We start from the raw sequence: 12,175 nt of genomic DNA on the forward strand, positions 1-12,175 counted from the left end.
CTTTATAGATCATTATAATAGAATGCTCCCTAACAGCAAGGGGGTGTCCCTGTACTGGCCTGCTTCTATTTAGATGCTAAGTGACATCGTAGCACATCCGTGACTTAGACAGCCATGAACTGTGGATCATGTAAACATCTCTATAGTGTTTTTTAAAAAAATTAATTAATTTGTTTATTCATTTATTTATTTTTGGCTGGGTTGGGTCTTCGTTGCTGTGCAGGCATTCTCTAGTTGCCTCAGGCGGGGCCTACTCTTCATTGTGGTGCGCAGGCATCTCACTGCAGTGGCTTCTCTTTTTGTTGCAGAGCAAGGGCTCTAGGTACGCCGGCTTCAGTAGTTGTGGCACACAAGCTCAGTAGTTGTGGCTCACGGGCTCTAGAGCCTAGGCTCGGTAGTTGTGGCACATGGGCTTAGTTGCTCCGTGGCACGTGGGATCTTCCTGGACCAGGGCTCGAACCCGTGTCCCTTGCATTGGCAGGCGGATTCTTAATCACTGCACCACCAGGGAAGCCCCTCCACACTGTCTTAATATTAATTTGAACAGATTAAGTAAGCTGCATGTTTCAGCCCTGCCCAGTTCAAAGCATCAAACATCTATAGTCCTAGAAGACACTCTGTACCTTTCATTTACACAGTAGAACCGCAGATAATATCACCAGTCCAACTAGAAACCCTCCAGTTCCATCTACATGAAGTTGAGTATTAGAGTTAATCTCCTTCTAGCTCATTGTAATGTCAGGTAAATTAGTATGGGTAAGAATTTTATTAGCAACAAGAAGTACAAATAAATTAGTTATGTCATTGTGACAATACATAGTCATTCAGAAAGACATTAACTTTTGGAGGGAACTTGTTCTTTAAAAATTCTTTGTTTTTAATGTAAGAGTTTTGCTTCCTGATTAACTGGTACTGAGGGTTGAGCTCTGCTATATTAAAAGGTCACCATTATATTTAAATAGCTATCTACGGTTGTTCTGAGGGGGAAGAAAGCATTTTTATCTAACTTTACAATTGTGTTGGCAAGCCAGTGCTTAAACGAAATATCTTTGGTTTCTCTACTGATTTCTGTTAGAAAAAACATAGATCAAAGAATTCAGGGAGCTTCCCTGGTGGCGCAGTGGTTGAGAGTCCGCCTGCCAATGCAGGGAACATGGGTTCGTGCCCCAGTCCGGGAGGATCCCACATGCCACGGAGCGACTGGGCCCGTGAGCCAATGGCCGATGAGCCTGCGCGTCCAGAGCCTGTGCTCCGCAACGGGAGAGGCCACAGCAGTGAGAGGCCCCCGTACCGCAAAAAAAAAAAAAAAAAAGAATTCAGGATATGAAAGCATTGAATTGTATTACCCACAAACTCATATTTATTTTACACTCTATAAATTAGTTAACAATGTATCCATAGACATTTTAAACTTCATATTCAGAGAATACATTCAGTGGGGAAGGAACATGAGTGGGAATCATTATATGTCCTGTTTCAGGCTCAAGTCTAAATATTCATTTCCCAAGAATTTCAGTAATCAAGTGTATATATTGGGATCTTTTTTTTTTTTTTTTTTTGAGGTACGCGGGCCTCTCACTGTTGTGGCCTCTCCCGTTGCGGAGCACAGGCTCCGGACGCGCAGGCTCAGCGGCCATGGCTCATGGGCCCAGCTGCTCCGCGGCATGTGGGATCCTCCCGGACCGGGGCACGAACCCGTGTCCCCTGCATCGGCAGGCAGACTCTCAACCACTGTGCCACCAGGGAAGCCCTATTGGGATCTTATATATAGGAGAACAGATTAAGTAAAAAACATTGTGTGATTGCTTTAAAGGGAATTGATGTACTTTCTAGCACCCAAACTAGGAAGATTTCTTAAAAATTCAGAATCTTGATGACCCTGCTAAAATTGCACGGGTATTATATATGTAGTTCCACATTCAAATAATAAAAATACTTGCAGGAAATAATGGCATAATGATTCTCAAATGCCTGAACTCAGTAAGGACAAAGCAAGCTTGACAAATACACTTCTACAGCAAAGATCGACTAACTGGTTAATAGTCAAAGAAAATTTAGTGGATATAATATGCTTAGGTTTTTAAGTATAAGTATTTATTACAGTGCTTCACTTGTTCATTTTAGAGAAATGCTTTCTGATTACTACTTCTGTGGAATGAGTTTAAAGCTGATAAAAGGCTGAGATAATTAAAAATGGAAATGGTTGAGTTAAAATAAGGTGCTCAAACCAGTCTCATTTAGCATCTTTAGAGACTACTGCTTAAATTAGCAGGTAATAAATAGAGATGTTACAAACATCAGAGAAGACAAAGAATTTCCATTAGAAAATTAACAAAATTAAAGAAAAGTAGGAGATGAGCAAGAATCTGCTTAGAAATGCTGTGGGGGAGATGGACTGAAATCGCCTAAATTTTATGAAGTCAAGTAGTCATTTTAACCACTTCTTGTCAGAAAATGAACTTAAAATTGGAGACAATTACCAGCTATAATTACAGCTCAGTAAGGCAGTATTCAGCCTCTGAAGCCAATGCCTGGGATCTAATTCTACCTCTGCCATTTACTAGCTTTGTGGCCTTAGGGAGGTAACTGGACTTCTGAGCCTTGGATTTCTGATCTGTAAAATGGGGTAATATCGGTATCTTCTTCAGAGTTGTTGGGTTGATATATGCAAAACATGTATAATAACATAATTATCTATTAGCTGATGAAACGAACATATTCTTTGGGTAGAAATCATGTGGTATAATCTTGTACTAAGTAGTGTCTGCTGGTGAAATGTTTGTAAAGATAGATGCTTTTCCCAGTCATCATAATAATAAACACTGAATTTGTACCAGACATTGTTCCAAAAATGTGAATTCCTGAAATTAAATGGTTATTGGATATATTTATAGGACTAGAAAATACACAAATTAGTAGGAAACAATTAATCTAGCTGAATAGTCCGTATTATACATGTAAAGATGGGCAAATGTTGAGAAAGACCTTTGAGAGTATGTAAGTTAGTACTTCTTACCTAAGCTGCTGATTAGAATCAAGAGGTGCTTTTGAAAAAAATTTCTGGTTTCCCCCCATGGACAAATCGAATCTCTGGGGGTAGATTTCAGACATCAGTATTTTCTAAAGCTCCTCAGGTGATTCTAACATGAAGCTAGGATGGACGAATGCTGTAATTTCATTTCAGTTGCTTCATTTTACACATGTAGAAACTGAGGTCTGGAGAGGAAGTGGCTTGACTAATGGCCCAGCAAGTTGATGGTGTCCTGCCTAATTTCTTTCTGGTCTAAATGTGATCTTTTCTCCAAATGTTTGGTGCTGTAGTAAGGACTGGGGAGATGCACTGTAATAAGGATTACACAAATGATTCACATTTGAAAAGATTTACTAGATTAATCTAAAGGAGAAATTAAATGAAGGTTAAAAATAGTAATGAATGGATATAGAAATGCTTCTGCCCAATACTTAAAAAAAGGAATATAGAAATAAATGTCTTATAATGTTAAGTAAATACAAATTTTTTAAAAAATATATTATAGAAGTAATAAATAATACAAATATTAAAGAATATAAATCTCTGATAGTAATTACTTATTCCATAGTGGTAATAGTGAAGAAAGAGAGGTTGGATAAGAAATGTTTGATTTCCTGTTTATAGACTCCATGAGTTGAAAAGATATAGCAAGCCCTAAATATACAGAAAGAAATTGATGCAAATAGACATAACATGGCTAGAAATTAAAGACGCCTTCTTTTGCATCCCTTATTCAGAATGGCGGAGGTAAAACATGTTTCCTAAGTGTCAGCTTTGAATATCTCAATAGTGTATGTTTAAAAGGGGGATTGGCCCAGGGATTTTTTTCCCCCTAGAATCCAAAATTTCTGTAAGCGATATTGCTGTTTTCTTTAGTATTTGAATATGATCCTTTATACATATGCTTGATTGTGCAATTTTTCTAAAGGCTAGTTCCTGTTTAAATTTATTCATAAGATAGTTGGACTTCTTTAATTCTACTTTTCTCTTAAAACAGGTTTCTGCTGCAGAAAATAATGGAAATGAAGCAGGGGTAAGAGAGCTACTGAAAAGGATCGTGCAGAAAGAAAACTGGTTTTCTACGTTTGTGACTGTGCTGAGGCAAACAGGAAACTATGCGCTTGCCCAGGAGTTAACAGGCACCGATTGCTATGAAAGCAATGCAGGTATTGCTAATTCTGCAAAGGAAGGGTTTTTGCGTTTCACCTAGTGACTGAGAGTTTAATGAAACCTGTAGACACAGTGCCAAATACTAGGGTATGTAGAATCAAAATTTCAAGCGATTTTGAGAGGTACGTTTTCTTCGTTTTACAAATGAGGAAACTGCTGCTTGGGAAAAGATGAACCTTCCAAAGACCACAGCACTCAGCAAGCTGGGCTGGAATATTGGCAGCTGACTCCTTGTCCAACATGTTTTCCATTTCCCATCTTATTTTGGAAACAAAGTGATTGTCTGAGATTTTTATCAATATAATTTTAACATTGCCTAGACAAATAAATTGGAAGAAAATATTTTAGTGGTTATTACAACTGCTGCATAGTCTTCTGGACATTTATATAAAATTTTAAGGAATTTATTAAACATTTGATAAAAGGTCTGCAGTTGCTAACATATCACAGTGTTACTTTCTGTGAGTTTTTAAAAGTATTCAATTCTAATAATAAAAATAACATTTTAGAGCTCTTTCACATATATCATTTGTAAATCTAACATAATCTGCCATCTTATTTTTCTTTACAGAGTATGTGCTTTTAAAAGTGCTTTTAAAAATATCATATGTAAGACAAATTGAAGTTTAATTGCTAATGAATGATTACCAACTTATAATTGGTATAATTTATTCACAATTATATATAATTTAAATGATTATGATCATTTCAAGCTTACTTCACTTCTTTTATTCAGTCAGTCATTCAATCAACATGTAATGAGTACCAGACACTGTTCTAGGTGCTGGGGATATGGATTTAAATGAGACGTACAAAGTCCCCATTCCCATAAACCACACTTCCTAATGGAATAAAAAACACAGTGAACAATTTTCTAAGTTACTTATGCAAAAGAAAAACAGATAGTTACTAAATTATTAGAGTAAACAGCATATTATGATTTTATGCTGTATTATTTATGAAATTTTGCTCAGTGGTTAGAAATACACATATATATCTGTGTGTATATATATCTAGTGTATATATATACATACACACAACAGTGTGTACGTATGTGTGTGTATATGTATATATAGCGAGAGAGACAAACATAAACACACACAAATATTTTTACTATGAAATATTGAAAAGCCCAGAAGAATTACAAAATAGTATTAATGGACCTGTGTGTAAATGAATCATGGGGAGTGAAGTGTAATCCATGTTTAGGGAAGGTCTTCTTGCTTCAGCCCAAAGCAAATGCTGTATGGTGTCATATGTTTGGGATGGCCACAAAGTGAAAAGCTCAAGAGGTTCCCCTTTTTGAGATTATCTAGGGATTTGAGGGGGATTTATTCAGCCAAATGTGGTTAATCCAGCTTTCAAAAGCCAAGCAGTAATTCCATGATCTGTCCACTAGCAGGTCTCCCAGTTTCTACTGTCATTGTTTCTATTTCCACAGCAAAATGTAACTGTATTTAAAAAAAAAATCCCTCTCAGTAGAAGCACCTTGATTTTGCTTCAGTTCTCTGGAATGGGCTCAGTGGTGCCACTTGCTTGCAACATCAAGATTATGGGTTCTTTTGCGTTTATATATTATGGCCCAGCTATTATTTCCACAATGTAACTCTAATGCCAGTTTGCTAATTCTAAAGGGACTTCAGGCCAAACTTACATACAATAATGGGGCCAAATTTCTCCTACATACCTCAAGGATGAGCTGGACCCCAGTGCAGATCACACCCTCTCATGATGAGTTCCCTTTCAAGACCTCGTGGGACCATTTCCATCCATGACAAACACCCTAGGACTTGAACTTCAAAGGGAAATGACTGCAGTCTCAATTTTTTTGTTCCCTGGGAAATTTTGGCCTCAGTGTATCGAGGGATATTAGAAAGAGCAGCCTTGCAGATCACAAAAGACCTTCTTATATCCATCCCCCAAAATAGAGGGTACTTACCCATTTTACGGTTATGTACTAGTTTAGGAAAAAGTCTAAAAGATCAACTCTAAGTGTCTTCTAGCTTCTCCTGACATAGACAACGTCTCGCCATATTTCTGTCTTTTTTTTGTTGGGGGGGAGCGGAGCAACAAGTTACATACAACATATTTCTTTCTAAGATATTTTTAAGTTCCACTTTACAAGGTGCCTTGTTGGAAGCGAATGTGATTTTTCAAATTCTAATGCTTTGAACGATAGCAATCCTACGTAAAGTATATATACACGTAATACCTGTATAATAACACACCTCATCATATACCTCATCTAATATTCACATGCCTTCCTCTTTACTTTCCTTATAATATGCCATAACTTCGTATTATGATTAAGTCTTTACATGTCTGTTTCAGAATGGCTTGGGGACTAGTTTATCCAAACTCTCCTAGCCTGTGCACATAATGTTGGCTGGCCAAGGCCAAACACTTTATAAAAGGGATAAAGGCCTTCTGAAAAGAAAAAAGTGGCACCAATTATCCATCATCCTTTTCGCCCTCCCTGGTCCCCTGACAGGATCCTCTTACATTTGGGGCTTTTCCTTCTTTCAACCAAAGTGGGTGATGATGGATGTTACCCCAGATATGTGGGCTCTTACAAAGACAGGGAGCCCAGTAGAAAGGGATTTCTAAGCTTCTTTTGAAGGTTGGATGGAAGATGCAATCCCCTTCTGGGACTCAGCATCCTTACACTCTCACTACCCCTACCAGCAGTCAGGGTGCTTCTGACCAACTCATTCCAAATAAGTAGGGCTTACTTCTCATGTCCTCCACTGAAAATCCAATCAGGGGAGTCAGGAATTTAAATATTGTTTGCTAACCTGTACATATTATTAAGGGAATCTATCCATTTTTCTAGCAGGTCTTGATGCCCAGAACAAAGTTAGCTGTCATTATTCAAAGTTAGCTGTGGTAGGAGCTGCTGTGGATGGAATCGAGCCCCCCTGCCACCAAATTCATATATTGAAGCCTTAACCCCCAATGTGACTGTATCTGGAGCTAGGTCTTTAGGAGGTAATTAAGGTTAAATGAGATCCAAAGGTTGGGTCCCAATCTGATAGGACTGAGGCCTTATACGAAGAGGAAGAGAGATCTCTGTCTCTTTCTCTCTCCCCACCATGTGAGTTCACAGTGAGAAGGTGACATTCTGCAACCTCAGGAACATGCTCTCACCAGACACCAACCTGCTGGCACATTGACCGTGGACTTCCTATTTCTAGAACTGTGAGAAAATACTTTTCTGTGACTTAAGTCACTCAATCTATGGTACTTTATCATGTTGGCCCATGCTGACTAACACAGCGGCCTGGGCTCTGGATCCTGACACTTAATGAGTCCTGGCTCCTTCATGTCCCTGGATGTGTGACTTTCACCAGGTACTTGCCCTCTCTGTGCCTCAGTTTACTCCTCTGTGAAATAATATTACTGATTACCCAGGTTTATTTTGAGGGTTAAAAGATTTAACATTTGTAAAGCACAAAATAAATTGACTATTATTATTATAAACCCCAAACATACTTAATATGTACCTACAAATATTATGAAATCATCTTGTCTAAAGACAAACTCCAAAGTCAGAACAGTTTTCTTCAGGAAATTCTCCATACACAGCACACGTTTTCTCCTTATTCTTTAAGATGGGTTAATCGAAAATGATACTTTAAGAAATTTTCTTTATGGCATCAGTCTCTGACACATTGTACTTTAGAAGGGCAGAAACTCTTGCCTTTCTTTGTAACTTTCTTTCAAAAGTCTTAAGAAAACACTCAATACATGTTGGCTGAAAAAAAAAAGGTCAGGTGGAAGAAATGGTGGGAAGGAGAAAGGAAGGATTCAGAATATTTCATTAAATTTCTAAAAAAAATCTCCAGAAATTCAGAATACATGAATGTAGGCTGACATTAAAGCATATGTACATCTCGTGTAGAACACGCAGTGAGAGAACAAAAAGGCTAGAGCACAAGCTGAAGAAGAACTACCACCAAGTTTGCATTTTCATTAATGCAGCCTTACATGTGACTTTGTATCACTGAACAAGGGGCTTACTTCCTAAAGTTGATGGTCAGATAGGAAATCGTCACACTTATGATTAGCATAATACTTATTATATTGGCTTTTTAGATAAAATTTAGTCATCACAAAAGAATTACTCACTGTGTTCATATAAAAATAAAAATACTTTGTCACAACATAAAAACATGTTCCAAGCCCTACAAAATGTCAAAGTATTGTAGTATATTTAGGCAGATCTCTACTAGGGACCCCACTTGGTTTTCAAAATAAAAATAACAGCTCTTTATATTGTATAAAAACTTGCATTGCAATACAATTTACATTCTGTTTAGAATTTCAAAGTATTTAAGTATATTCAGGTTAATCTCTATTAGGAACCCCTATTCTGTTTTCAAAATAACAATGACAGTTATGCATACTGTATAAAAACTTGCATGGCACTATTGTTTATATTCTAATACTTGTATTCACAGAGTCTGAGAATCTATCACCAGAAGATGGTCCTGAAGTCAAAGAGCCCCTCCTTTTAGGCACAGATCAGCCCAGTCTGGAGGCCTGGGACATAGAGAATAATTCATTGGAACCGTCTTTTGCAGATTCTTCTGTAGCTTCAGGTACTTGGGACACACACATACTTTTACATGCACTAATTAACTACTTCTGGAAAAGTCAGTTGCTGCATTGATGACATTAGGATCTATTAAACAGAGGGAGAAATTTTGGGCTTTGGGGTTTTGTGAGTATTTATGTTAAAATAATATTTCTGGAGGAGATTAAATGAAAATAATTGCTCTTTGTGTCTAAAAATGTTTTAAAACTAATGCAATATTAATATGTTATGAACATGAGCACCCTGGGTTCTAATTTTATTTTATAAGATATCCATGGTCCTTGTCATGTGGTAAATATCATAAGCAAGTCCTGCATTTCATGATTTTCGAAGTACTTTCAAATACATGAATTAGTGGGTTTTTTAAAAAAAGATTGATTTATTTATTTATCTATTTTGGCTGTACCGGGTCTTAGCTGTGGCACGCGGGATCTTCGTTACAGCACGTGGGATCTTTTAGTTGTGGCATGCGACTTCTTAATTGTGGCATGTGGGCTTCTTAGTTGGAACATGTGAACTCTTAGTTGCAGCATGCGGGATCTAGTTCCCTGACCAGAGATCGAACCCAGGCCCCTGCATTGAGAGCATGGAGTCTTACCCACTGGACCACCAGGGAAGTCCCCATGAATTAGTTTGACTCATCCAAATTTCTGAGAATTAAATGAGGCCATTACGTTTTCCCCTTTTTACGGACTGGCCTGTCACAGAGAGGTTCAACTGGGTTATAGAGATCAAAACCAAGGCTTTAGAAAAGAAAATGAATGCGTGCTAAACAGGAGTTTGTTTGAATTTCAGTAACTAATTGGTGTGGGTACTTGATCCACCATGTCCACCTTTTAGATATGAAACAGCCCTGGAAGAATCAAACTAATTTAATTATTTCCCCTCCCTAATTTGCTCATAATAGGAGAATCCTTCTCTCCTTCCCTCTGTCCCCCAAATGGCCACATTCATTTTTCACTAGAAATAGTCAGGTTGAAGTCTGGTGTGCTGGTAAATGTTTACCAAGTGGCTCTCGGAGGAAAAGAAAAAAGCCCTGATTTGTAGCATATGCCAATCTTCATGGTGTAAATACTCCCACTAAGGCTACTTTCAAGTGCCCACATAATGTCACTGAACACTAAGTCAGGAAGAGATGTGCAGTAGCGCACCACTATTTGCCATTTCCATTATACGGAAACAATAGGCTTAAATAGCCTCAACATCATTGATGATTGTAAAATCTAGTAAAATGATTAGAAATTGATGAGTTTTAAGTATTCCTTACCTTTGTTTTAATATAATTTTTTTAGTAAGTCCATATAATTTAATTTTTAAAATTGCCTGCGCTTAACATTAACAACTGGCTCATGAAATTCTAGAAAATTTAACAATTGTTCTTGTGCTGTATGAGCTGACTCCATCACACTATTACAAAGTATACTATTTTCGACTCAGAAAAGTAATATAGCTGCATTGCAGGAGATTTGGAAAACATAGAAACCTACAAAGAAAAAGTCGCGCACACTTTTACAGTAAGATATATTACTCTTCACATTTGGGTATCCCGTTTTGTTTACATACCTGGATGTTTATATATAATGGCATTTCTCCTGAATTCGTTAGATGTTCTTCTACAGCATGGTTTTTAACAATTGAATAATAATTCTATCCATTGGATGCTTTATGATTAATTAACCAACTGTTGAACATGTAGGATGTTTCCAAATTTCTACATCATGAATAATGCTGCATAACCCTCTTCATATTTATGTCTCAGTTTAATTCTTTTTAAATTTATTTTTAATTTTTAAAATTTATTTTATTGAAGTATAGTTGATTTACAATGTTGTGTTAATTTCTGCTGTACAGCAAAGTAATTCAGTTATATATATACATGCTTTTTCACATTATGGTTTATAACAGGATATTGACTACAGTTCTTTGTGCTACACAGTAGGACCTTGTTGTTTATCCGTCCTCTATATAATAGTTTGCATCTGCTAACCCCAAACTCCCAATCCATTCCTACCCCGCCCAGTTTAATTCTTAAAAACATATTACATAATTGAAATTTCTGGATCAATGATTTCTACAGTTTTAAGACATTTGGTTCTTAATGTTATATTTCACTCCAGGAACTTGTACCAAATTACATGTGCTCTAACAGTACAGGAGAGTACTTACTGCCCTGAAGTCTATTCTATAAGAGTGGGTGATATTATTTTTAAACTTTGCCAATTTGGTATTTTACTACTTGAATTTGAATTATTTTCTAATGAAAAATGTTTTTACAAGTTCATTCTTTTTGTTGTTGCTAATTGCCTATTTTTCTATTAGGGTATTTTATATTCTTCCTGCTGGTTTATGTGATTAGCTAAATATACAGGATAGCAATCTTTTGTCATAAAATAGTATCAAGATTTTTTATAGTTTGCCTGCTATTTAGCCTTGTTTAAGGTGTTTGTTCTTTTAGTGGAATACTTCTGAAGCTTTAGTGTGCTTATGTGTCACCTGGAAGAGGAAGTCTTACTGATATGCAGATTTTGATTCGGTAGGTTCTGTATGGAGCCTGAGATTCTGCCTTTCTCACTTGCTCCCAGGTGATGCTGCTACTGCTGGTCTTGGACTATACTTTAAGTAGCAAGGTTTACTGTGCAGAATAGCAAAGCTTTTAAACCTGAATTCTAGAGGACCTTCTTTTTTTTTTTTTCATTTGAGCAGTTGCGCTTTTTTTCAGAAATCATGATTGCGTAGGAATGCCAAAACTACTACCTGAATGTGGGTTTTTCACGTTTTAATAAGCTTCCTTGGTAGGCTACCTGACATCTCTGTGGGTTACTGGCTATTTTCTAAATTCGCACTGAAAGAATTGAAGCCAGAACTGAGGCTGGGAATTGATCCTGCATCTCAAATGAAGGTTTTTCATCCAAGGTTGCCAACCTAATGCATCTTGTCAGCCTGTAGTTTATTTATCTGTGGAGCATTCTGAGTCTCAACAAGGACAAAATTAAAGACAAAACCTTTTTTAAAAAATCTGTTTTATTACTATTTAATATAAAACTTAAAGCTGCATCAAAGTGAAAAAAATCTGGATCTTAATAATGGCCTTAAGGGACAGAAAGGGGTTTGTTTTTCCCTCTTCGGGTCCCCTCCCTCCCTTCCTTTCACTTCTTTCATTTAACGAATCTTATTAAACTCCTATCATGTGTCAGGCATGCACTGTTCAGTGTTCAGCACTGTAAATATTGTGGTGGAGCAAACCAGATGTGGCTTCTGCTCCCATGGAGCTTTCAAATGATGGGCATGTCAAACGGTAGTCACTATATAGCTGCACAGTAAGTGCTGTGAAAGAAAAGTACAGACTATTAAAATGTGTACTAATCTGAGAACATGTG

The 12,175-nt window shown here is 37.0% G+C and overlaps 1 protein-coding gene across 4 annotated transcripts in view; it reads left to right on the plus strand.

The window, feature by feature from the left end:
* The window catches only part of IFIH1 (interferon induced with helicase C domain 1), an 81,775-nt gene that overhangs the window by 3,962 nt on the left and 65,638 nt on the right, over window positions 1–12,175 (plus strand). For all 4 annotated transcript variants that reach the window (XM_089916751.1, XM_089916752.1, XM_089916753.1 and 1 more), the window contains exons 2-3: window positions 4,029–4,197; window positions 8,662–8,802. In XM_089916751.1, coding sequence (XP_089772877.1) covers window positions 4,029–4,197; window positions 8,662–8,802 — 310 coding nt within the window. The remainder of the gene's footprint in view (window positions 1–4,028; window positions 4,198–8,661; window positions 8,803–12,175) is intronic.

The sequence above is a fragment of the Delphinapterus leucas genome, chromosome 8, assembly GCF_059928025.1.
Source record: "Delphinapterus leucas isolate spDelLeu-1000000601 "Yukka" chromosome 8, BTC_Dleu_Yukka2, whole genome shotgun sequence".
NCBI classification, from domain to species: domain Eukaryota; kingdom Metazoa; phylum Chordata; class Mammalia; order Artiodactyla; family Monodontidae; genus Delphinapterus; species Delphinapterus leucas.